Genomic DNA, 27,207 nt, shown 5'->3' on the forward strand with positions numbered 1-27,207 from the left:
TGACCACCAGGCCTCATTACATAAGGCTGTTTTCTCCCACCTGGGTGCAGCTTTTACCAGCTCCCTAAATTACATGGTTTTCCTGTTTGCACCTGGAGTGTGCTTTTGAGGTACATTTATTTTTTTTAATTTTTAATTTTTGTGGCTACATGGTAGGTGTCTGTATTTATGGAGTACGCGAGATATATTGGTACAGGCATATAGTGTGTATAGTCGTGTCATGTAGTAGATATACGCATGGGTGTTGGTGTTGGAGGCTTCCTCAAGTAGGTAAACAGCCTTTGTTATTTATTCTGAGAGGAATTTCAGCAACTCTGAAAAAGCTCTAAAACCTGGATGGCTGCCACAGCACTACTGGAGAGAAGTAGTAGGAAAGAAAAGCTGAATCACAGGGATGATTAGAAATTGGAGATAAATCCTAACTGCAGTTTAAATGAATATTGTATAGGTTAGGTTTTGCTATATTGCCATATTCATTGATCAGCAAAAACAGTAGAGCTTTATGTTTGTCCAGTGACTTAGGAAATTGTGGCAATTATATTATACTCCGCTGATTAAATTGAGGATGTTACCAGCTGGAATATAAATTATTAAAGTGAGAGCAAACCATTTTCAATGTTCTGTAAAACAGAGTAATACTGATCTGCCTAGGTAAATTTTTTTCCCTAGGAGCTTCTGATAAAAAATTGTAGCAAAGGCAAAGAGTAGCAATGAAATGATAGAGCGGATGCTGGGGTTGAAATGTGTTTCCTCTTTTAGTCTGCTTTTTAAAAAGGGGTTTATTTTTCAATAAAAGAAGTTTGCATTGGGGGAAGGGGACAAAAACAATTATTTTCAGTTTCTGTACTAAGTTAACTGTGATTAACATTTTGGGGTATAGGTGAACTTTTTTTCCTTTGGATACACATGGAAGTGTATATACTTTTAAATATTTTTTCCCTAACTGTGATTATACAACGTATGCTCCTCTGTTTATTTTTATTTGGCATTTATTGAGCTTTTATTATTATGTGCTACTTTTAGGGATACATACATCTTTGAATAAAAGATAAGGTTGGGAAAAAAAAAAGATAAAGTTGGCCTTAAGTAACTAGCCTGAAGAAGGGGTTAGAGATATGCAGTGGGTTTCCTTTTGTTTGTTTGTTCAGTGATTTTAAAAATTATTAAACCGCCATGGAAAAAGGTCCATGTTAAATATACACATAAGCCATATTTCTTGTAACCCCATACTATTCTGTCGTATATATGTATCATTTAATTAATTCCCTCTTGATGGACATTTAGGTTTGTTCTAGTTTTTTGATACTAATAACACTAATGAACATTTTAATTCACTTGCCTAGTTATTTCCTTAGGGGGTGTGTGTATTTTTTTTTCTTTTTTTCTTTTTATTTTTAAGGCAGGGTCGCTGTCACCCAGGCTGGAGTGCAGTGGCGCGATCTCGGCTCACTGCAGCCTTTGTCCCGCGTGTCCCCCCTTCCACCCTGCAGCTGAGATTACAGGCATTCACCACCACGCCTGGCTAATTTTTACTATTTTTAGTAGAGACGAGGTTTCCCCATGTTGGCCAGGCTGGTCTTGAACTCCTGACGTCAAATGATCCGCCTGCCTCAGCCTCATAAAGTGCTGGGATTACAGGCGTGAGCCACTGCGTCCAGACATCCTTAGGGTATATTTTTAGAACTGGAATTGTTGAATCAAAGAGTACTGTTAAAAAATCTATATATATTTTTAGGCCAGGCGTGGTGGCTCATGCCTGTAATCACAGCACTTTGGGAGGCTGGGATGGGAGGATCATTTGAGATCAGGAGTTCAAGACCAGCCTGACCAACATGGTGAAACCCCGTCTCTACTAAAAACAGTAAAAATTAGCTGGGTGTGGTGGCGAACGCCTGTAATGTCAGCTACTCAGGAGGCTGAAGCAGAAGAATTACTTGAACCTGGGAGGCAGAGGATGCAGTGAGCCAAGATCGCGCCACTGTACTCCAGCCTGGGTGATGGTGTGAGACTCCATCTTAAAAAAAAAAAAAAAAAAAAAAAGTTAAATTTTAGAGTTTAGTTTGTTTTCAAATTCAGTGGTGTTCTTTTTTGATTTTTAGAGCTCAAACAGATTGACTCAGTCATGGAATAGCTGAAGATTAGTGGCATTTAATTTTATGGTTTAGCATGGAATTAATTATTTTATTAAATTTTTGGCATTTCCAAGAAGGTTTTGATTTTAAACTTTAATTCTGAAATATTATACCAAGCATCCTGAAGAGATAAAACATAATGTGATGGTTGCTCGTATGCTCACCCTCCTGATTTCAGTTCTTCAATGTTCTGTCATGTTTGCTTCATCTCCCATCTTTTTTTTTTTTTCTGAGACGGAGTCTCTGTTGCCCAGGCTGGAGTGCAGTGGCATGATCTCGGCTCACTGCAACCTCAGCCTCCTGAGTAGCTGGAATTACAGGCGCATGCCACCATGCCTGGCTAATTTTTGTATTTTTAGTAGAGATGGGGTGTCACCATGCTGGCCAGGCTGGTCTCAGTTCTTTTGCAACATTTACATGCATGTATAAACAATGTTTTTGTGTTTTAAAATTTACATTAATGGCATCATACTGTATCTGACCTTTTACAACTTGCTTTTGCTTTGCATCATTTTTTAGTTTATCCAAGGTGTTGTATAGGTTTAGTTAAAGGTTGTGTTTCTGACCAGGCACAGTGGCTCACGCCTGTAATCCTAGCGCTTTAGGAGGCCGAGGCCGGGGTGGATCACAAGGTCAGTAGATCGAGACCATCCTGGCTAACATGGTGAAAACCCGTCTCTCTACTAAAAATACAAAAAATTAGATGGGCGTGGTGGCACGTGCCTGTAGTCCCAGCTATTTGGGAGGCTGAGGCAGGAGAATCCTTGAACCTGGGAGGCAGAGGTTGTAGTGAGCTGAGATTGCGCCACTGCACTCTAGCCTGGGTGACAGAGCGAGACTCCATCTCAAAAAAAAAAAAAAAAAAAAAAAAAAGTTGTAGTGTTTCTATAGAATATAGATTAGTAGTGAAATTGCTGCTTTAAATTTTTTTTGATGTTGCAATTGTACATGTAAAAGTGAGGTTTAATTAAAGTGCATTAACTGTTGCTTAAATATAGATTGCTTTATGAGTATGGTTGAATAGTTCGTATAAAACTAGTTCCTCAAGACTTCACAGTAACATTAACATCAATAATGCCTACCAGGTGTCAGTTTCTGTTTTTATTTTAAACAACAAACCCACATGTGGAACAATAGTTTCTGTTCTAAGCTTTTCTTGTTGTATAGATTATGTCATTTAGTCCCCACAAGATAAAGAAACCGAGGGATAGAAAGGTTAAGTAACTTGGCTAAGATTACTCTGCTAGTAAATGACAGTGCTGAGATTGAACCCTGGCATTCAACCCTACATATTCTTTTCCTTAAGTATACACTTTTGTTGCTTAACAACAATGTTAAGCAAATGAACAAATATAAAAACAGCCTAGTTAATTCAGAATAATCACATTAAACCATGTTGAGTTGGTGGTTGGATGTCAGAATTGAAGTAATTTCTACTTAGATTGAGTATCAGGGTTGTTCGTTCTCGTAGAGGCAGATTCTAGCTTACCATTGGTGTTTTTGCTATTTTTAAGCAATGCTTATAAGTCTAGTTGATTGCTAAAGCCTGTTTGCAGGTACTGCCTCCCCTAGAGCCTTTGGGGTCCTCAAGGGTAAGCAGTGTGTCAGGCTCACTTTCACATTCCTGCTTCAGTGTCACATTGAGCTGTTTGATCCCAAAGTCCCTGTGCTAGCAGTGCTGAGAAACCTGACTGCCATTTGTAATGCTGTTTTCATGTGGGGGGACTGTTACACTGCTACAGCTTGTCATGTCAGGAGCCCATCTTCCCCTACTTACACATCAGCAACTCCCTTTCTCTTACCACTGGGGCAATAGAAAGACTGACTTCAGTGCTTGCGCCCGAGGCCCAAGGCAGAGGATCCTGAGAGACCCATCCATGATGGCGAGGCTGGGGTGGGTCTGTGTAGACTTCCCACTAGCTGAGCCCTGAGCCCTTTCTTAGACCACATTACTTTCTCATGATATTTTCAGGGTTTTCCCCCCTTAACGTCAGAGGTTAGTCTGCCTGCTGCATCTTCCTGCCACTGCTTCCCGCATCTCTCCTTGGGCTAAGCACCCTTCTCGCCCTCTCTTCCTCTCCCTCCACACTGTCTGGAGCACATGGCAGACATATGCCAAGTGTAGATTACTGAGCCTTACCTTATATGACTGAATCAGAGTCTTGGGGTGATCATCCAGTGATGTGTGTATTGTGTTTCCAACTTTTTATTGTGGCAAATTAAAAACATGGCCACACAAGAGACGATGATACCATTCACCCCCACGCACTGGCCACCCAACAAGAGACGATGATGCCGTTCACCCTCACGCACTAGCCGCCCAGCAAGAGACGATGATGCCATTCCACGCACTGGCCGCCCAACAAGAGACAATGATGCCATTCACCCCCACGCACTGGCCGCCCAACAAGAGACGATGATGCCATTCACCCCCACGCACTGGCCGCCCAGCAAGAGACGATGATGCCGTTCACCCCCACGCACTGGCCGCCCAACAAGAGACGATGATGCCGTTCACCCCCACGCACTGGCCGCCCAACAAGAGACGATGATGCCATTCACCCTCACGCACTGGCCGCCCAGCAAGAGACGATGATGCCGTTCACCCCCACGCACTGGCCGCCCAACAAGAGACGATGATGCCGTTCACCCCCACGCACTAGCCGCCCAGCAAGAGACGATGATGCCATTCACCCCCACGCACTGGCCGCCCAACAAGAGACGATGATGCCATTCACCCCCACGCACTAGCCGCCCAACAAGAGACGATGATGCCATTCACCCCCACGCACTAGCCGCCCAACAAGAGACGATGATGCCCAACAAGAGACGATGATGCCATTCACCCTCACGCACTGGCCGCCCACCTGTGCAACCACCATCAGTTCATGAGCCACTCTTCCTTCTTCTATAGGCCCACTCCCTCACAACCCTGATTATTTGGAAACAAATCAGATACCATTTTTTCCCCGTAAATAAACAGCTATGTGTATCTTTCTTCCAACTTTTTGGGACAAGTTTTAGAAAATGTAATAGTGAATACCTCTATACCCTTTACCTAGATTCTCCAATTTTGCCTGAAGTTTTTCTCTCTCTGCATCTTATATATATTTTTGTGTTGCCAAACCATTTGAAAGTAAGTTGGGATATCATGACAGTTCATTTCTAAGTATTTCAGCTGGTTTCTCCTAAGAGCCAGGGACATTCTCCTATATATAATGACAATACAGTTGTCATGTTTGGAAATTTTCCTAAGTATCTAACTAGTGTTCTTTATAGCTTCCTTTTTAAAAGGATCACATACTACATTTCATCTAGAATAGTTCCCTAGTCTTTCTTTAAAAACAAAAACTTTCATGACAATGATATTTTTTAAGAGTCTATGCCATTTGTTTAACATAATGTCCCTGAATTTGGATGTGTCTTATTGTTTTAGCATGATTAAATTCAAATGATAATATACTTTGGCAGAAATACTGTGTAGGTGATATGTTATTTTTAGGACATCACACATATCAGTTTGCTCATTATCAGTGATGTTAAATTGGTTATCTGGCTAAGGTAGTTTTTTTGCCGAGGCTTCCCACTGTAAAGGCACCTTTGCCCCTTTGTAATTAATCATTGATTATTCTTACTGGATTCAATTATTACATCGTGTTTTGTCTAAAGTAAGATTCATCTGTACTTCAGTTGAACACCTGGTTTTAGTTTCTTGGGCATTTGATTAGAGAGGTGTGGGCAGGAATAAGGAAGGCAGAGCTGTGTGGGGAGAGTAGCTGCGTGTGTTTGAGGTGGGCGTGGAGGTGATCCTGTTATATTCCCCGTCACATGTTGCTGTAGCCCTGCGGTGAGACTGCATCATGGCTCTGACAGGTTGGTGAGTTCTTGTGGCTGCTTGGTAGAACTGTACCGTCCAGTCAGCCTTTGAAGGTACGAGATGTGCATCTGCTCGTATACATTAGACTGCTCCTGGCTGTGTAGACTATCATCATAAACTTCAGTGAGGGGCATTTTCACCTTGAAATCATGGTCAGATCCGCTCTGACAAAGGTTCTCTTTTCCAGTGGGTGAATTTGTAAGTGATGTTCTGCTAGTTCCAGAAAAGTGCCAGTTTTTCCACAAAGAGCGGATGGAGGTGTGCGAGAATCACCAGCACTGGCACACGGTAGTCAAAGAGGTAAGAGAACTGAGGGGGGGAAAGTCAGCTGTTGTTGTATCTATTAAGAGAGAAGGTAGCACTTTTCTCCAAATCTCACCATGCTTTTAAGTTAGTTTTGTTTCCTTCTTACCTCCTTAAGGTTTACAATTACGTCTGTCTTATAAGTTAGAAATATTTGGGAGAGAAGTAGGTATTTGTGTAGGAGAGCTCAGTGTTGACAGTCAGCTCCTGAAGTTGAGGATGTTAAGGAGGTGGCTGAGCGAGAATACTGTATGCTGCTGGTGAGGCTCCTGGGAAACCATCCTGGCCCTAAGGCCTGCACGGAAATCGCCAGTTATAGAAAATACAGGTCTGGACATATGCACAGGCAGGACTGCATGCCATCTCACTTTCCTGGTGGCAAGAAATACCCTTTCTTGTCTTCTGTAATTAGGTTGGCTCTGCTCTTTGGTCAGTAATCTTCCTTTGGTCAAATACTGAAGTAGTGCTTGCACCAGTGATGAATATCAATTAACGTTGACCACCTTATCTGCCTTTGGTCATTATTAGAAAAAAATGCTCTTTTCCTGACTTTTTTCCACATTTGGAATTTCAGTATTTTTGGACCAGATCATGTTTCCCCATTGTAAATTAAAATTTATAAATCTTACAATAATATTATTACAATTTTTTTTTGACATAAAATGTATGTGTTCATAAGAGAAAGCATTGCTAAGTGATTTGATAAGGGTTTATTTTGGAGGGTAGAGATCGGAGTGTATTTGACCACGTTTACTCTGGAGTATGTTCTGATGTGGTCTGTGGGTTTCTTTTAGGCATGTCTGACTCAGGGAATGACCTTATATAGCTATGGCATGCTGCTCCCATGTGGGGTAGACCAGTTCCATGGCACTGAATATGTGTGCTGCCCTCAGACAAAGATTATTGGATCTGTGTCAAAAGAAGAGGAGGAGGAAGAGGACGATGAAGAGGAAGAGGAAGATGAAGAGGAAGACTATGATGTTTATAAAAGGTAACTCTTCTACTTGGAGCTGTGAAGTCGTTTTGCCTTTTTGTTAGCCCTTCTGTAAAGACAGCTGCTGGCTGCTAGTCCCTCACTTCTGGATAAACTGGGCATTCCTTTGTTCTGCTAGTTGATTAAGCTCGCATTTCATTCTAGCCATCGCCAATCACAGGAGTACCTGTGATTTTTGTGTTTACGTCATTCTGGGCTGTTATTTTCTGCAGGTTACTATGATATTTTTTAAGAGTCCGTGCCATTTGTTTAACATAATATCCCTGAATTTGGATTTGTCTTATTGTTTTATCATGATTAGATTCAAATGTTCACAAATACTTCCCGTTTGCTGATGTAGCTGGGCTCAGGGGCTTAGTGGCACAGTGAAATGTGCGTTGAGCTTATTTCCTGCCTCTGTTTTGGTGTTTCAGAATAGAGAAGGGACCCATTGTTGTGCTTTGCACATAGGAGCTATTAACCTTCCTTTTTTCTATTTTGGCCTTCAGTGAATTTCCTACTGAAGCAGATCTGGAAGACTTCACAGAAGCAGCTGTGGATGAGGAAGATGAGGATGAGGAAGAAGGGGAGGAAGTGGTGGAGGACCGAGATTACTACTATGACACCTTCAAAGGAGATGACTACAATGAGGAGAATCCTACTGAACCCGGCAGTGACAGCACCATGTCAGACAAGGAAATTACTCATGATGTCAAAGGTAACCCCACGTAGAGCCATGGCTTTGAAATGCATGTGGTAATTATTCACTTAGACTTTTGCATTGCGTCTGTTACAGGTAAGTCAGTCACAGAAGGAAAGGTGTGGTATCTCTGCACTGAAGGTGAGTTCAGCTCTCCAGTGCAGTGATGGTGCCGTCTTAACAAAGTGGGCGGGCAGGCACATCCAGGGAGAGATGTAGGATTGAATTAGAGAACAGGGACTAGAGAGTAAGAGAGACAACATAGTCCGCCCTTCAGCAGGATTCTTCCACATTCATCCTAAAACGTTCCCTCCCCAAGGGGAGCTCCCGTCTTCGATACCACTCAAGTTCTGGCCTCCTAGAATAGAAATGGTTTTCTTGGTTTTTCTTTTCCTGCTTGTCTTCTAATCTGTAGGCTGCCCTATTTGTCCAGATGTTTTAGTTGGGAGGGTGAAATTTATTGACCTGCTGGTAACAGATTGGGGCCTGCAGTTTTTTTTTTTTCATCTTGCCAATTAAAACACAAAAAGGTTGCAGTCGGTCCAGAGCCATTAACATGCAGCCTCCTGCTGATCGTATATTCAAAACCAATTAAGATGTGAAGAATTATTTAGGACCCAAGTTGGGGGAAATTATTTAACCAGTTGAGAAGTTTATGATTTGCCTTAGAGAACATAAAGGTGGGAAACAATTGTCCATTCTAGGTGCTTGTCTTTACTACAGATATCACCACTTAAAGCAGCCTTTCCACTCACATTGTCTCCTGAATAGACAAACTAGGCAGATATCTCCACTGAACAGATCAGAAATGTGAGGCTGTCACAGCTGTGAGACAAAGGAATTGCTCTACATCAATCTAAACTCAGATCTAGACTCCAGAGGGTGCCAAAAAAATATTTATCCCAGTTCCTAAATGTCTCTACTCTGTGGGGAAGCAACTTGTCCTCAGCAAGGCTGGCCTGAGCTGGAGTGTTCGGCCAACCAGGGCCTCCAGGCTCCACCCAGTCTCAGGCCTCCCCCAGCCCATCCCCCGGCTTGCCGGCCTGTAGCATTTTGAAGCATTTGACGTCACTGCCTCTGTCCTGCTGACACTCTGACCATTTTCACACAGCTGTCTGCTCCCAGGAGGCGATGACGGGGCCCTGCCGGGCCGTGATGCCTCGTTGGTACTTCGACCTCTCCAAGGGAAAGTGCGTGCGCTTTATATATGGCGGCTGCGGCGGCAACAGGAACAATTTTGAGTCTGAGGATTATTGTATGGCTGTGTGTAAAGCGATGAGTAAGTCCTGCCTCGCACTGGTCCTGTGCGGCAGCACCGTCCTGTCCGGCGTCCGTCTCCCTGCCGTCTTCGTGGCTGCATCTGTGTGGTGTCCCTGCCCACTCGGGTGTTTGCTGTCGGTCGTCTTCCCCTCATCTTTGTGCTTTCTAGATCTAGGCTTTGCTCTCCTGCCGGCGGTGGTAAGCTCAGTTCTTGTGTCCTGTGCTCACCGTGTGTCTGGTGGTGCTTGGTGGTGAAGGTGCGTACCCACCTTGGTATAGCGAGCAGCACGGCCAGGGGCTTGTTCTTTCTCGTCTGGCTTTGGAGTCTGCAGGCCCCCAGGCCACTGTAGTATTGGTGGGGAAGGCAGCTGTCCCCTGGGCTGGCTCTAGCTTAGAGGCACTGAACATTCCTGTCTTTGAACTGCCCTGTCACTGACCCCTGTGATGCATGCCAGCTCACGGGGCGCCTCCTCTCAAAAGGAGTGACAGTGAAGTACTTTGGGCAGTCTAGAATATTGAAATATCTTGCATAATGCAATCTAGAGAGAGCTAGCAGCCAAGTGGTAGTGACTCACTCTGTTTCTTCAATATTTTGCAACCGGGTCACACAGCTTTAGGAAGTGAGAGGATTTCAGTTGGTGTGTGCTTTGGTGTGACAGGAAGGTCAGTGGTTCAGTTGAGTTGGGTTTATGCTGGACGTTGGTAGGAAGAGTTTCTACCTAGAGTTTCCCTTTTCTCCACGGCTACTCCTTTTTCTCGTTAAGACCTTCAGTCTCTCACCTTGCAGCACTAACCTACACACTAGGAAAATCCTCAGGCCAGACAGTTTTTCTTGGTTCCTACTCTGGAATTTGTTGGAGTAATAATTTGCTGTGAAGGATTTGGCTGTAGCTTCTGATGGTTTTTCATTCACATGCTTTCATGTTCCCTCTTCCTTCGTTCTACCAAAAGATCTTTCAAATCTTAATGTAATATGGCAATGCTTGAGCGCTTTCCCTTCCAGCTCCAGGAAAGCTGTGTTTATTCGGTAACAGTTGAAAGGAGGCCTTAGGGAACCTTGGTGAATAAACTTTGCATTTTCAGGAAAGATTTAGAAATAGAAATTATTGTGATACTTACTACTTTGTAAAACTTGGGTTGAAGTCTGAGGAATCCCACTGAGTGTGGAGGTGGTGATCTCTACCCGAAGGGTCAGCTGGGTGGTGCTGTGAGACATGATGAGTGGCAGGTCTGTAAAACTCCCATTTGCTGTGGCTTGGATGAGATTTGCCTGGGAGAAGCTGTGTGTTCATGTTCTTGTGGGGCCTCTGCCTGGAGGGCTTTGCAGGTTGAGAAGCATCAAGTTTCCTTCCAGTGGGAGCATTTTTGTTCTTCTTTGAAGGGGCTGAGTCTGGCGGATGTGCTGGCTTCGTGAGTGGGTGATTCCACAGGGACCGAGGGTGTCTTCAGAAAAAAGCATTTCGGCCCGCTGTCCTCTCCACTCTGTTCCCAGGGAGGGTGGAAGCAGCCTGTGTTTGCTGTTATCTTTTTCCAGTCCAGCTATGTGAATCAAAGGCTCCGTCTCCAGCGCTCAGGCCTTTATAGCACAGGCACGTGTCGCTGATCCGCACGGTGGACTGCAGTGCTTGAAATTCTCCTCCACTGAACTTGCGAGTGTCTTGGGGAATGGCGTTTACTAAGTTATAGATTCTAATTTAGTTAATCTGAAAGTGGGATATTGACACCCTTTTAAAACTTACATAGGGCTCATATTCTTCATGACTTTAGTTGTCGTTTTTAGGTCTGTTAAATGGGCAAATAAAAGGTGCTTCCGACAGAAAAAAGTTGAACTGGCTGGCTAATTTGTAGCTGTATTCATCAATTTTACAGTTGTTTTAATGTATTACAATGATGCAATTCTAGAAATCAGGTGAATTTGCTTCCGAATTAAAAATCGGTTGAACCTTGGCATTCTCTCTCCACTGAGCTCTGAAATTGTGTCATAATCTATCAAGTAAGTCCACACCAGCTTGGGAAATCTTGTATGAATTAGGCTAATAAGTGTTACCTTAGGTATGTCTTGAGAGGCTGACTGAGCAAACTTGTCATCTCAGTCCTTTCCCTTATCAGGCTAAATTCCATTGTGCAGAGACTCACTTGCTTGGGCTCCATAAGAGATTATGCCCTTCCAGCAGTCGGGGGTGTTCCAATGGGCCTGTGCTCTGGGGAATGCTTGGGAAGCCCTATTAGTCAGTGTCGTGGATCAAAAAGCCCTATCTTCATATCGGTGAAAGGTGTCCTTGTCAAATAGAGCAACTCAGTTTTATCCTTGTTGGTTCTGTCACTGATGGTGGGGCTAAGAGTCTTTCACTGATATTGAAAACTCAAAATTATAGCTGGAGTGATTGGGACTTTCTCTACCCAGCGTATATGCAAAGAACATTCACTTGAGCCTGTTTTCCGTTGTAAATTAAGACTCAAAGATAGCCAGAAGAGCAGAGGTACCTGAGTAATAAATTTCTTTAAAAATAAGGAATTGCATAAAAGTGCCTCTAGGATCTGATTCCTGCCCTTGTCTCTGTTCAGATGCTCAGTTATGAGCAATAAGGTAGCTATTGTTTAGGTTTCCACGGTTCGAGCACTGAAGGGAAGGTATAGAAGAAACCACCTCTTTTTCAGCCCTGAGGTCTTAAGTAGATGCCTCATTGGTGCTGAAGCTGCCAGTAAATTGCTGTATTAGCGTGGGCTGACATGGTTGATGAATATTGTGTAAGGAAGATTGCCCACTGTAATCTAACCAAGTGAAGTCTTGGCAGATAGCAGCACCCTGCACTTAGAGAATGCCACAAAACAAATTGAGTCCATTCTGCAGGTCCTGAGCTGGGTTTTCTTCCTAGAGCACAGTGCACCTGATTCCAAAGAGAACTCCCTCTGTAATTTTGTTTCAGTTCCTCCAACTCCTCTGCCAACCAATGATGTTGATGTGTATTTCGAGACCTCTGCAGATGATAATGAGCATGCTCGCTTCCAGAAGGCTAAGGAGCAGCTGGAGATTCGGCACCGTAACCGAATGGACAGGGTAAACCTTGACAGTTCCTTCATCTTCATGGTACTTGGCTTTGGGTAGCATGGTTCTCATAGCTGAAGAAAAGTAATAGCTTCTCCCTAGATTGTCATGCTGATGTATAAGGACTGGTGAGTCAGGAGAGAGTTATCAGTGGAGCTGCCTTCTGGGTGGGCTTCTTCACCACCTGCATTCAGATAGTATATAATATAATTACCCTCTGAGCACTTCCTATACCATTATCTGCCCTTATTTTTTTTTGCAATTAACTTCCTTTAAAATTTCTTTATTTTAAAGAAGGAAACTTTATATCACTGTTATCAATAAAAAGCTAGTACCATTTGCCGTGAGAAGAAAGTGACCAACCATACAAATCTATTAGATGAAAGCAAACATGTACTAATACATGCTAGCTAGATACTGCGTCTCTGGAAGGGTCTGAGTCTCAGAGATGTTTCTTTTCCTTTAAAAGGGTTATAAGAGAGCAGCAGGAATACCAAAGTGCAACTTTTCTTCTGGATTTACTCAGGATTGAAAGAGAATTGAAAAGGGAATGCCTTGCTAGGCCTAGGCTCCACCCCAAATCCCACACAGTCCCATGTTGGGCTTACAGTTTGCAAAATGCTCATTGTTTTATCCACATCAGCTCTGAAAAGTAGGTATTAACCTCAATTTTTTTGGTGAGGAGACTAAGGCACAGAGACTTAAATAACTTACCCAAGGTTATGTAACAAAGAGGTCATGGAATTGAGGCTCCATCTGGGGATAGTTGAGGCCTAGAACCTTCTGAGGCAGTAACAATGCTAAGCTCCTGAGGGATCGTGTGATTGGTTTCCTTTTGCAGTTTCCTATGAGATTTAGCATCTGACAGTGTTTTTAGCAAATGGAAGAGTTGTTTCGGGGTATTAATCACTGCTGATGGCGTTTTTGACCTTTGTTCTAGGTAAAGAAGGAATGGGAAGAGGCAGAGCTTCAAGCTAAGAACCTCCCCAAAGCAGAGAGGCAGACTCTGATTCAGGTAGGATGCCTTCTCCGGGGACATAGCTTTCAGCCTGACCATTGGAAAATACGGTCAGAGCCCCATTCCCAACAAAATTAGAATTGGACACCACCTCCTTTTAGGTGAGGGCTTACAAGGAAGTTGTAACTGGCCTATTTTTTTTTCACCTTGAGTATTGCTCACCTATGGTAGAAGGAAACCAAACCCCCACCAGAGCACATGTAATTCATGCCAGAAGGTAAGCTTAGCTCAGCTGCCTTCTGTTAATTCTGCTTTCCTGGCAGAAGTCCTCTGCCGTTTTTCAGTCTTAGACTGTGACTTGTTTTTCGGCAGTACTGAATTTTTTTTTAAGACTAATCGAAAGTCAAAGGATAGAAAATAAAGATCTCTGATACAATTCATCTCTAACTTTGTAGACTATAACTAAAATCATAACAGCAAACTGCATTCCCCTTCAGTAGAAGAGTGTTGCTAGGAATAGGGATAGCAATTTCCAGGACTGATTCGGTTTTTACAAAACTGATTTTGTAAATTTTAAATCATTTTATGTTTAGCTGAAATGTCTTTCCTCCTAATGTTAACACTTTAATAAAGTGTTAAAAAATAATCTTAAAGTGCTTTTTTATTGATCACTTAGAAAATCTAACAGTTTTAATTCCTACAGAAGTCAGTGCATCTTGTTCAGGAAAATTTAGTTCAGCAGGCTTAAACTGTACCTGTAAACCGGGCCGGATACCTCATGGATAACTTTGCCCTTCATGACTTTATTGATAGTAATGGCAAAAACCACAATTACTTTTGCACCAACCTAATGACAGGAATACTTCAACAGAACTTACCACATAACTGCCATTGGTCAGCGGTCTCAGAGTTTGGAAGCTGGTGCCTTGCTGCAATGTGGGAAGGACGGTGTTCTTTTTTTATGGTGCATGTTGAGAAACCAGGCCTTGGGCTTGCAGGCACTAGCACTTGCAGTTATACAGATACTAAGGAGGCCCTCTGACACTGAGATTTAACTTGCTCTCTTTAAAGAAGGAAGTAATTCTCCTGATAGAAGTAGAATGAAGGTAGGATGAAGTAGACTTTGGATCCTACCGTTGCTCCACTCTCTGAACCTGTTACCGTTTTGCATGGGCACTGACAGGAGAAGAAGCACTGGGGTCTAAGGTTGCTTGCTTAGGCTTCCTCTGGGTGCCACAAATCATGTGTGGTTCCTGCTGTCTTGGTTTAGCACTTCCAAGCCATGGTTAAAGCTTTAGAGAAGGAAGCAGCCAGTGAGAAGCAGCAGCTGGTGGAGACCCACCTGGCTCGAGTGGAAGCTATGCTGAACGACCGCCGTCGGATGGCTCTGGAGAACTACCTGGCTGCCTTGCAGTCTGACCCGCCACGGGTGAGTCCTGCCCCTAGCACTGCCTGCCCTGACGTGGTATATGTAGGGGACCAATGTATGACACTCAGGTCAGTAAAAGTCACATTTGTATGACAAGTTCTGGCAAAGCTGAAGCCTAAGGAAAGACGATGAGGGAGGAAAAGGTATTACATTCTAATATCTGTGTATATAAGCTAAGCATGACATCGCTTTATGCCTGTGTATACCACCTGTGATGTGGAAGTGTTTTACACTAGAAAAGTGTAACCTGGCAAAATTGATTGGTAATTATCCAGTTATTGAACTTCCATTCAAAGAATGAAAACATGCTTTTCATGAAGACTTTTGAACAAGTTACATTATAAATAAGATTATGAAGAAAGGGGTAAAGTAATTTCTTCTGAAACTCTTGTGTGAGTGGTCTCAAACGATTTTGTCCCTTAACACTAACCTGCCTTGCTTTGGGGGATGGAAAGTATTAGGAGGATATTTGTATCCTTAAGTAAGCCGGTTAAAGTCTTTTCTCTTTGGGCGACACAGGAGACTACCTAGCTTATAATTCAGGTGTCAGAGGCTGAGCCAGGAAAAAGGACAGATCAGAAGAGAACAGTGGGCTGGAGATTCTGGAAAATACTGTACGTTAAGGAGCCAGTATAACTTTGGAACTTAGTTTTGCTATTTTACCTAGACAGTTTTTTTTGTTACTTGGTAAGCTAAAAAAGCTTTCCAAGTTACAGCTTTCATTCTGGTGCCTAGCTGAGCTTTACATTCTTAGGTGAACTTTTTAAGCTTTTGTTTTCCTGCCTATTTTCAATTCTCTAGTCTCTGGATATTAAAACAACTGTTCTGTCTTGCAGCCTCATCGCATTCTCCAGGCCTTACGGCGTTATGTCCGTGCTGAGAACAAAGATCGCCTACATACCATCCGTCATTACCAGCATGTGTTGGCTGTTGACCCAGAAAAGGCGGCCCAGATGAAATCCCAGGTACAGTAGATGTAGTAGAAATTGCTGCTGTGAGGGCATTTCCAGTGGGGAACATAATGCCTTGACTAGTGGTTGAACAGCACTGCTAGTTGCACTTGCTATTAGTTCTTAGAAAATGAGTTTTGATTTCCGAAGACATTCGGTGGGTGAGCTGGTTTTTGTAAGGGCACTATTTTTAAAACATCTTTTTAAATACTTTTTAATATTAACTACTTTATACTTAAACAATTTCTGAATTTTTTTATATCATTTATTTCTGATGTAGGGTATTGCCAGAACCAATATTCAAGATCCTTTTCTAGGTATATTTATCAAGCAGATCTTAAAAATTGGTCTCTTGTTTTGTGCAGTATAGTTTTTGTTTAGACAGACACTTTTACATTCCTAGGTTTTGTCCAGCTTTACTTTCATCTATAGAGGTTTGTTTCTGGTTCCTATTTCTAATATTGGTGGTGTTCATATATTAACTTGAGTTTTACTTTTTTGTATTCATAAAAATGAGCTTGCCTACAAGACTGCTAGCTTCCGTTTAAACCAGGAAGTCTCGTAGCTCAGCCTGTTAGTTTTCCTAGAGGGCCTTACAGTAACAACGCTGATCTTACTTGATTTCCTCTCATATTGTAAATACAGTGCTGTGCTGATTGTGAGTGCCAGGGTACATGGGCTCACTTACTGCACAGGTGGTGGCCTGTCAGCCCAGAAACCTTCCTTCCCCACAGCTGCTATGTGTGCGAAGATGAAAAGCTAATGTGCCTAAAGGCCTAAAGGCCTTTGGAGTATTGGAGCTGAGCTGCTCCATTTGTGGAGCCGGGGTCTGTCTCAGTGCCAGACTCCACACTGGCATTCAGTGCTGCCGGGTTGACTCCCTTGAGTGCCCTTGAGCAGCTCACACGCTAGTGTAGACATAATAACTGTAAAGGTGAAGAGCAGGTGTTTTTTTGTCTTTTGTTTGTTTGTTTGAGACGGAGTCCCACTCTGTCACTCAGGCTGGGCTGCAATGGCGCCATCTCAGCTCACTGCAACCTCCACCTCCCGGGTTCAAATGATTCTCTTGCTTCAACCTCCCGAGTAGCTGGGATTACAGGCGCCCACCACAACGCCTGGTTAAGTTTTGTAGTTTCAGTAGAGACAGGGTTTCACCGTATTGGCCAGGCTGGTCTTGGGCTCCTGGCCTCAGGTAATCCGCCCACCTCTGCCTCCCAAAGTTCTAGGATTACAGGCGTGAGCCACCACCCCCAGCCTAGAGCAGGTGTTCTTAGATATACAGAGTTCATTTCAGAAGCTGGTTGTTTTGGGGAATAAAAGAACTCAGGCTTCTAAAGAGTGGGAAGAATGTGGAAAGGGGCTGGGTTGGAGACCCTAAGAGGCATCTGGTGTGGGCCTGGAGCTCAGGGCTTTGCTTCACGCTGGATGTAGCAGAAGAGGAGAAAGTCCAAGAGGCCTGGATGGAAAATGCATGCATCTGGACAGGACTTAGGCTCTTGGGGTCTACATGATTTTTTTGAAAAGACTTAATCACTTTCCAAACTTTCTGTTTTAAAATTAAATTATTGTGTTGTATTCTAGCCAGTTTTGTGTGAGAGTAGAAGGGAAGGAGAGATTTTGATCAGTATATTAAATTAATAGAGAATTCCTGCAAGTGAGATCGAGCTTCCACGCCAAGTAATGTGGGAAGTAGAACGCTCCCATTTAAACACCTTTGGGGAGAAAACCCAGCTCTCCTGTCTGCTACTTACTACCTGCTCTTAGCTGTAATTCCGGCAAAGCTTGCCTTCTGCCTTGTTCCCTATTCTGTTATCTAAACACCAGAAAAATTTGCAGATATTCAGCCTGTTGTAACTTGTACCATATCTGCTTGTCTGGATATGAGTGAGATGGTGCTTTTTACCCCCATACTATAGCCAGTGGTTTGCTGTAGAGACACTAATTTGCAGTCTCCCACTCTTTGGTTCTTGTCCTCTGTGAGTGTATGAACCTTCCTCTGTCACGTGGCTCCTGGTTCCTCTGGGGAGGTGCAGCAGGACAACCCTTGCTGAACCCGTGGGTGTTGCATTTTGCCTTCATTTGCATTTTTTCTTCAAGGCACTCACTCTTGTGCTTTCCTTGATTGACAGAATGGGAAATATAAAATTAAATTGCTTTCATCCTTGCTTTGAAAGGTCAGAGTGGTGTCAGTCTCCAATAAAAGCATCTTTCCATTTAGCTTTTTTTTTCATTTTGATCCTTCATGTTAATGGCGTCAAGCCCACATAATTAATCCATTGGTTTCCAGCACCCTCTTTAGGAAAAGCTTGGTAATTGCAGGTCTAACCAGGCAGGGATGACTTTGCTTGAAAAGCCTGTGGGAGCTACAGCAACACACCTTGCCATGTCGTTGGGGTGGATGCTAGCCCAAGTCACCTTTCACTTCCATCCTGAAAAGCTGTAAAAATAGTGACCACTTCTAATGGCCTTTTTTTTTAAATGAACAACCTTAGAACTTTTGCATTCAGAAAAGGCAGTGAGCTATGGTAGATGAGTCTTCCTTTATCACCCCCTTAAAATCAGGTTTATTTATACCTCAGCATGAGTTTTTCAAAAAATAGCAATTTAGTCAAATAGGAATAAACTAATTCTTTATTTACCACAATAATCATTTAAGCAATTGCTTCACTAAGCAAAATCCATAATGGTTCCCTCTGTCGCCAAGTCTACGTTTCAGCCAGTAATTTCAGTCTTTTTTAATCCCATCTAATCTGACCAGTGGTAGAAATCAACTGACTCTTCTTTCACTCAGCAAAACCTTACTGAACGTTCAGCATTATACAAATTAGGGTTTTTTTTTTAAACTCAATATAATTAGTATTAAGTGCCTTATATGAAAATCCAGTAGCTAGTGGCTATTTTTTAATAAATTGTCTCTTTAACTTGGAGCACTCTCGGGATAAATTCTCACATCAGCTGGGGGAATTATACAGTCTTTTTTTTTTTTTTTTTTTTTTTTTGAGACAGGATCTTGCTCTGTTGCCTAGGTTGGAGTGCAGTAGCACAGTCACAGCTCACTGTAGCCTAAACCTCCGGGGCTCCAGTGATCCTCCAGCCTTAGCCTCCCAGGTAGCCGTGACTGCAGGCACACAGTACTATGCCTTGCTAATTTTTGTATTTTTGGTAGAGACAGGGTTTCATCATGTTGGCCAGGCTGGTCTCAAACTCCTTGGCTCCAGTGATCCTGCTGTCTCACCCTCCCAAAGTGCTGAAATTACAGGTGTGAGCCACCACGCCCAGGCTGAACAAGGTCTTATACTTTAGCAGTCAGTAAATATGGCGTGAGGATTAATACATTTCCCCTGACCAGTTGCTTTGCTAGACTCTGTAGAGAATATACTTTGTAAAGTGGTTTTCCAGAAGTTGTGTCGATGTTCCAGCTGCAAGTTCCCTCCTGGCCTAGTTGTTTTCAGTCACAACACCTCTCCACTGTAACTCTGCTTCCAGGTGATGACACATCTCCACGTGATTGAAGAAAGAAGGAACCAAAGCCTCTCTCTGCTCTACAAAGTACCTTATGTAGCCCAAGAAATTCAAGAGGAAATTGGTGGGTACCAGCTGTTTGTGTCAAGGTCATGTGGGACTTCTTGCAGAGGCTCAGGAGTGAAAGCTGGGCAAGAGTAGAGAGATGAGCAAGCAAGGCCCGTCAAGTGGGGCATTAGCACACCCTGGCTTCAGAAGCCTGGAATCCACTGGAGCTTTCATGGCAAGGTGAAGGAGGGACCAAGGACAGATGCACTGGCTGTGAGCCATGGAGCCTTCGGTTTCATTGACCTTCACTGTGTTAGCGGAAGAATATCTGGGGTGTGAAATTGCAAGAGACTACGAGATTTCCTGTTACCATTTTCCTCCTTCGTTCTGATGATTTCAAGCACCTGATTTTATATAAATTCTCACCTCCTCCTCTCCCAGTCTTTATCTTCTTCATTTATTCAACAAATTTTATTATGGCTGCTGCGTGCATATCACAGAGTAAAATGGTCCACAAGCAGATAGTACCTGCTGGAATTCATGTGATGATAGGAGAAAAACAGATAATAAAACAAGAAATAAGTGTCAGGTGGTGATAAGTGCTGTGCAGAGTTAAAACTCGGGCGGAGTGGTAGAGAGCGGCCGGTGGGGGCGGTTGGCTCTGGGGATGGTGGCCTGAGATCCGAATGGTAAGATCACAGCAGGAGAGCACGTTGGTAGCAGAGGGAGCGGCAGCTACAAAGGCCCCAGGTGGAAGTCAGGCATCACATTTGAGTAGATCCGTGTGGCTACAACATAGCAAAGGGAATGCGGCCAAAGTATGCAGGGACAAGATCAGGAAGAAATTTCAGCAAAATCAAGGAGTTTGGATTTTGTTCTAGGATAATGGGTAGCCGTTAGAGGATTTTCAGCTAGGGAAAGACTAGATCTGGATTATGAATTTTTAAAAGCTCACTTGGCTGCTGTGTGTAGTCGATTAAAATTAGAAACCAGCCGGGAAGCGATTATAGAAATCCAGGAGAGAGCTGTTCGGAGTATGCACTGAAGGGGTGACGGGGTAGGAGAAGGAGTGCCCCAGGGACAGCTGGGGATGGTCTCTAGGATGTGTTCTGGTGGAAGTGTGTGGGGCTGCGCCCAGGGCTGCATGTGGGGTTGCGGGAGCGTCATCAAGAACTGCACTTAGTGTTCCACTGGGAGCAGCTCGGGGATGGTGGTACCATGGCCAGCTGAGGTGGAGAAGGAAATCCGGAGCTCTCTTGATACATGTTAACATATAAATTTCTGTTGGGTGTTATGTGGAGATGTAGGATTTAGGTGAGGCAGAGGTCAGGCAGTAGGTCCAGGATTCGGGCCTGGGAGTCATGGTATATGGTCAGTATTTAAAACTGGCATTGGGTAGAAGTAAGTCAGAGGGTATGAAGTGGTAGTTGTAGTTACGTAGGGTGGATACGTCTAGAGATGGGGTGGACAGCGTGAGGACTGTAGTTAGTAATATTGTACTATATACTAAAAATTTGCCGAGAGTAGATTTGGGGTATTCTTATTTAAAAAAAAAAAAAAGGGAATTCTGGAAGGTGATCTGTGTGTTTGCTTGACTATGGAAATCATTTCACAGTGTATATGTGTATCAAAGCATTATATTGTAGACCTTAAATATGTACAATTTTTTAAACCCCCAAAATCTGTGGAGTTGTGGATACCACTTAACTGGAGTGTGGAGGTGGAGGCAGGGGTGCCTGGGATGGCGCCCTGGGGTCCCTGGTGCTGGGGCTCTGTGATGCCACAGAATCAGGGAAGGTGTTTCAGGCGGGAACTGGGAGCCACAGTGGGGTCTTGGAGCTCTAGAGTATCCTGTGCCTGAACACCAGGCCCTTCTGAAGCCTGCTCTCTGTCCCCTGCCCTGTCTTCATCAGATGAGCTCCTTCAGGAGCAGCGTGCAGATATGGACCAGTTCACTGCCTCCATCTCAGAGACCCCTGTGGACGTCCGGGTGAGCTCTGAGGAGAGTGAGGAGATCCCACCGTTCCACCCCTTCCACCCCTTCCCAGCCTTACCTGAGAACGAAGGTGTGTATGGGCGACGGTGCCACTTCTGGGCAGCAGGGGGAGGAAAAAATGAGAGAATTGAAGTCAGTTTTTTGAAAACCAAATTGAGTTGGGAGATGGTGTTCCTGTGAGAGTCAGGGGAAGGGAGACCGGATTCATTGAGCGCCTACTGTGTGCAAGGACCCAGCTAGATGCTCTCAAATCATTGGTGTCAATGTCCCCATGAAGTTAAGACTAACTCTCCCATTTCAAGATAGGTCGCTTGAAACCCCCACTTCTTCCAACCTGTGCACTTCCCTACCTGCGGGAGGCACCTGGCACTTCCCTACGTGCGGGAGGCACCTGTGCACTTCCCTACATGCGGGAGGCACCTGTGCACTTCCTTACGTGCGGGAGGCACCTGGCACTTCCCTACATGCGGGAGGCACCTGGCACTTCCTTACATGCGGGAGGCACCTGTGCACTTCCCTACGTGCGGGAGGCACCTGTGCACTTCCCTACGTGCGGGAGGCACCTGTGCACTTCCCTACGTGCGGGAGGCACCTGTGCACTTCCCTACGTGCGGGAGGCACCTGTGCACTTCCCTACGTGCGGGAGGCACCTGTGCACTTCCTTACGTGCGGGAGGCACCTGTGCACTTCCCTACGTGCGGGAGGCACCTGTGCACTTCCCTACGTGCGGGAGGCACCTGTGCACTTCCTTACGTGCGGGAGGCACCTGTGCACTTCCTTACGTGCGGGAGGCACCTGTGCACTTCTTACGTGCGGGAGGCACTTGTGCACTTCCTTACGTGCGGGAGGCACTTGGCAGTTGAAACAGCGCCTTCCTGTTACGGCGTTACCTTTGCCCAGCCGTCTTGGGAGGTAGGTGCTGGAGAGGCTGAGGAGGTGACAGGGCTGGCGCAGGGTCATATCTCTGACATGAGGTGGGGATAAGAAGCTGTTCCTCTGGCTCCTAGGCAGACGTTCTTTCCTCTATTCTCCTGCTGGTTCTCAGTGTCTAAGAGGATCTCTAAAAGCTGTGAGCCTGCTCCAGAAATAAACAAGTTGCTGAGACCAGTGCCCTGAGAGCCGTCCCCCTCATCAGTTCTGTTTGTTGCTGTTGCTGCTGGCGGGGTAATGATAAGAATGGCCCACAGCTATGCCATAGTCCTTGTTATATGCCAGCTTTAGCTAAGCATCTCAGCGGATGCTCTCCATCCTCACAGTAACCCTCGCAGGTGGGTAGTCGAGTGTCCCCACGTGGGGATTCTGAGGTGTAGAGAGATTAAGTAATTCACCCAAGATCATGTAGCTTGTAAGTGGAGAGTCAGGAGTCGAACCCAAGCCGATCTGGTCCTACAGTCACAGACCTGACTGGATATAGCAGTGTAACAGAGGCCTCAGGAAGGCATCAAATTAGGGGTGGGGGGATGGAGGTACATCCACCTTAGCCTCAGACCTTAATGGAAATGCCTTCTAAACTGGTGATCCCAGAGCAGTTGACTCTCCAGAAATAAAACAGGATCTGAGGAAGTGGCAGATAGATGAAAAGGCACCATGCTATCCCCAAATCCCCGTGGGTTTGTTGGGTGGCCATGCTTGGACAATTTCTTATGTGCTTGTTGGGGGTCGGGGCAGCTTGGATATACCTGAACTAGGACCTTATCTCCCTATCAGCAAACCACAACCAACACTAACTTCAATTTTCACTTTTTTCTAAGAAAAATAATTATGTGGGCTAAGCTAAATAGTGCAGGCATCTCCCAGTTTCCCTAAAAAGGCACAAGACACACCTACTTTTTTCTCTCTTATCAAGGATACCCTCCAGTGATTTGCTGTGGCTCGTACTGCTGGTTTGTTTATGGGATATTTCAAGCATGGTGTTTTTAAGGAGGAATACTTTTTGTTCACATTATAGAGAAATTCTAAGATAGAAATTTTAAAAGAAGCCATTTTCTTTTTTAATCTCCTTTTGTGCTATTTTATTTTGTTTTTTATTGTTTTCCTTTCTGCTAGACACTCAGCCGGAGTTGTACCACCCAATGAAAAAAGGTTGGTTCGTCCAAGATGTTCCCTTTAAGACCTTCATTCCTCTCCACTCCCCAGTGTGTCCGAAGCTTCATGTTCTGTTTCATGCCATCACCTGGCTTTCCCCACCTCATTTCTTCCAACACGGCTGTGAGTGGAGTCAGAGCAGCCCCACCTCCATGTTGCTAACAAGCTGACCTGACTCCAGCACTCTGAGGCCAGTTTCCATGGCGTTGGTTACCGCGTGGTCATGCTAAGCTTTCCCTCTGGGATGTCAGAGAATGCACAGCAACCAAAATAGATTTCATGACTCTTTTAATCTGGGTAGATTTTTAGAAGTATATCCAACTTAGGTTGGTTGTGAACTGCTGTATCCGTATAAATACGCCTTATTTACAGTCAGGTGGAGAGTCTTTCTCTTTTCCCTCTTTTTCTCTGCAATTCCCATTTACATCTTTTCTTTTTGGCTCTCCTCGCCCTCTGTCTGTGCCAGTTGTCTCATGTCCCCTGAGTTGTATATTCCTCAGAACATCAGAAGCCAATGGATCAAACAGCTGAAGACAACCCAGCTCACTCACTGTACTGAGTCTCCAGTTTTCAAAAACAGTTAACGTTCCGTAAAGCGCTGTGTGGAATGCTTTGCATACTTGATCTTAGCCCACTGAACGCCCCTGTAGGATGGGTAGTGTTTTTAGCTCTATTTTCTAGATTAGACAATTGAAGAAGTTTCTGAGATGACATGACTTGCTCTAAGAAGTGGAGGAACCAGGATTTGAACCCAGTTCTCTGTTCCCCAAGCCCATGTGATTTCATTACCTAAGTTGTCAGTGTCACGGGATCCCCCAGGTGGGTGGGCAGCCCATTATGAATCATTTCAACATTTCTTGTTCATAATGCGTTGTATGAGCTCGCCCTTGGCTTTGGCAGACTTCCTATCGATGGGCCCAAATGGTGTTGCCTGGCTAAGAAGTTGGTGTTCTGGTTTATGCCACAGGTTATTCTCAGAACACAAAAGTGTGATTTGAATCTTCTGAAAATGACTTCGTGTAGATGCTTTATTTTATTCTACTTGGATATGCCTGTTCTTGGGGATGACTGTGCCGACATTACTTTCAACAGCACAACTGAGATGTTTATAGAGAAAAATGAGTTTTCTAGAAGTTTAACTGCCTTTTGCCTTTGTACTGAACTGTTATGAGTTGGGACAATTTAAACATTAACTTTGATGTCTTGAAGTCACTCGTTTATGTTAAGAAACATAGGGGCTATACCACCAAAAATCTATTGTAACAGTCTGGACTGGCGATAAGTCTTTTTTTTTTTTTTTTTTTTTTTTTTTTTTTTGAGATGGGGTCTTGCTGTTGCCCAGGCTGGAGTGCAGTAGTGCGGTCTTGGCTCACTGCGACCTCCTCCTCTGGGGCTCAAGCAGTCCTCCTACCTCAGCCTCCCAAGTAGGTGGGACCACAGGTGCATGCCACCACCCTCGGCTAAATTTTTTTTTTTTTTTTTTTTTTTTTTTAGTAGAGACGGAATTTTGCCATGTTGCCCAGGCTGGTCTCGAACTCCCGGACTCAAGCGATCCTCCCGCCTTGGCCTCCCAAAATGCTGGGATTATAAGCATGAGCCACTGTGTCCAGTGACAGTAGGCCTTTAGTTGGCTCAGTGCCACATTGCTTTTTGAATAAATCCTGCCTGTGTGACCTTTAAAATTCTGAGAGAGAGAAACATATATATGGAAGGAGCTCAGAATTACAGTTGATTGGGCTTGGTCATAAGCATCCTTGCGGAGGCAGTACCTTTCCAGATCCCTCTTTCTCAAATAGTTGGAGTGCAGTATTGCTATTTCATGGGCATTTTGAGACAAAAGCTAGCTCTGATTTAACTGGAATCAAGTCGTGCAAGTCTTTAAAGTTGAAGCTTTAGAAAAATTGCATCATTTTTGGCTGCATTGCATTAGCTAGCCTGCATGTTCAGCAGCTGTGGAAGCTGTTACAAATTGCTACGTGTTAAAAACAAGTCTAGTTGTGAGGCAGAAGCTCTGCTGTGGCTGTGCCTTGTGCCATTACCTGCCTTTGACAAGCCCAGGGACAGCAGTGCTTTGCATGTCCTCATGTTGAACTCTCACTTGCAGGTAGTTACCTTAGAATGCCAAATATGCTGTCAGGTTGATCTAGTTATAAAAGGCTCATATCACAGACATTTATATTGAACTGTATGTTATTATTAATAAGAAATTCTTATGATAGCTAGAAATCACATGCTTTGGAACTAAAAATAGAGGACTGCCTCTCACATTCCCTCCCTGGGCCTGTGCTGCGTCGTCGCGCTGCGTATTTGGATGCTATTCTTCGGAGCGCCACACTCGAGTGATGTTGCTCAGGCAATGTCTGACCTTGGCAAGAGGAGAGTTGCTATTCTTGCTGCTTCATTTGGAGAAAGGTGCCTTCCATGCTGATATTAGAATTCTTCCTATAGATGGAATGTATGCTTCCTGTTTATCTTCTAATAGCCACTTAGGATATGAGCACCTAGGATCTCGGCACTGAGAGGGATTCAGCGTGGTGAGAGATGCAGGAAGAAATCCGTAATGACAAACTGTGATTGAAAATGCTATCACCTGGGAACCTCCCCAGGACCAACTGAAACTTGAAGGGAAAATAAGAGTTTAGGTTGGGGAGCGTATTTGAGGCAGAATGAATTCCCTGTGGGCTCACCTACTATGTCCAAGGCAAACGTGCAGGTTATTATGAGGATGGGTGCTGTGGCAGCCAGGTGTGGGTAGTAGGTGCTCAGTAATTTCTCCTATAATGGTGTGTATTTCCCATGCTAGGATGCCCCTGGGCTCCGCTTCTATGTGTCTTACAATAAACATTTTCTCTGAAGACTTGCATTTCATTTTCCCAAGTTGGTGACAAGTAAGCACTCCCTCCTCCTCCATTATACCCATCGGTTTCTGCAAATGCCTGTCTCATTCATCTTTAGAGAGCACAGGGCACCCTCAGACTTGTGAACATGGTTGCAGATGAGTCGTAGGGGGAGGTGTGTGGTGAGGGGCTCACTGGCCCTCAGGAGGGAGTTTGCTGCTTCTGTGCAATGGGCGTGAGATGGGCCATCCTTGGGAACTCAGCCGTGATCTCTTTCCACACAGGATCTGGAGTGGGAGAGCAGGATGGGGGACTGATCGGTGCCGAAGAGAAAGTGATTAACAGTAAGAATAAAGTGGATGAAAACATGGTGAGCCTGTTCTTTCTTCTGCCCAACACACTTTACTTTTGAGACTCATGAGAGTGAGTGACCTGATGTCAGATGCTTCCAGGTGCACGTCTCTGTGTTCGTTTTCCGCATAGTAGAAGGTTGGAGGGCTCCAACAGCTCCCACAGACTGGCTGTGGTGTTTAGCATCTGGGTATGAAAAGGATTAAAAAGCCCTTTTCAGCAGTAGCTCATCTCTTGCTATAGAGTAGGAAAATATATTTACAACTAAAGATACGAATAACCTGTTAGAGGCCATTTTCAAGTGAGTAGAGAGTTAATAACTTGGATTAGAGTTGGTTTTTGTTCTTATACTGCCTTAGGTTTATACCTTATTACCCCCTTTTATTCACCTAGTATTTTCTGTCATTTATAGTTCTGGATTATCCTCAACTGAGTTTGATATTTAAATGTGGCTTTTTTTTGAAACGGAGTCTCGCGTTGTCACCGAGGCTGTGGAGTACAGTGGCGCGATCTCTGCTCACTGCAAGCTCCGCCTCCCGGGTTTACGCCATTCTCCTGCCTCAGCCTCCCAAGTAGCTGGGACTACAGGCGCCCGCCACCATGCCTGGGTAATCTTTTGTATTTTTAGTAGAGACGGGGTTTCACCGTGTTAGCCAGGATAGTCTCGATCTTCTGACCTTGTGATCCGCCCGCCTCGGCCTCCCAAAGTGCTGGGATTACAGGCGTGAGCCACCACGCCTGGCATAAATGTGGCTTTTTGGCAATCTGTTCTGAGATATGTCTCCGCAACGGTTACTTGA

General features: G+C 44.4%; 1 protein-coding gene across 4 annotated transcripts in view; it reads left to right on the plus strand.

Moving 5' to 3' along the window:
- The window catches only part of APLP2 (amyloid beta precursor like protein 2), a 73,669-nt gene that overhangs the window by 42,926 nt on the left and 3,536 nt on the right, over positions 1-27,207 (plus strand). The window contains exons 4-15 of one of the 4 annotated variants that reach the window (XM_054440491.2): positions 6,197-6,309; positions 7,107-7,303; positions 7,795-8,003; positions 9,097-9,264; positions 12,173-12,303; positions 13,232-13,306; positions 14,520-14,678; positions 15,515-15,643; positions 19,115-19,214; positions 21,052-21,204; positions 23,181-23,216; positions 26,341-26,426. In XM_054440491.2, the coding sequence (XP_054296466.1) occupies positions 6,197-6,309; positions 7,107-7,303; positions 7,795-8,003; positions 9,097-9,264; positions 12,173-12,303; positions 13,232-13,306; positions 14,520-14,678; positions 15,515-15,643; positions 19,115-19,214; positions 21,052-21,204; positions 23,181-23,216; positions 26,341-26,426 (1,556 nt within the window). The remainder of the gene's footprint in view (positions 1-6,196; positions 6,310-7,106; positions 7,304-7,794; positions 8,004-9,096; positions 9,265-12,172; positions 12,304-13,231; positions 13,307-14,519; positions 14,679-15,514; positions 15,644-19,114; positions 19,215-21,051; positions 21,205-23,180; positions 23,217-26,340; positions 26,427-27,207) is intronic. The other 3 variants (XM_054440493.2, XM_054440494.2, XM_054440495.2) reach the window with 3 other exon arrangements.

Source organism: Pongo pygmaeus, chromosome 9 (assembly GCF_028885625.2).
Source record: "Pongo pygmaeus isolate AG05252 chromosome 9, NHGRI_mPonPyg2-v2.0_pri, whole genome shotgun sequence".
Lineage (NCBI taxonomy): Eukaryota > Metazoa > Chordata > Mammalia > Primates > Hominidae > Pongo > Pongo pygmaeus.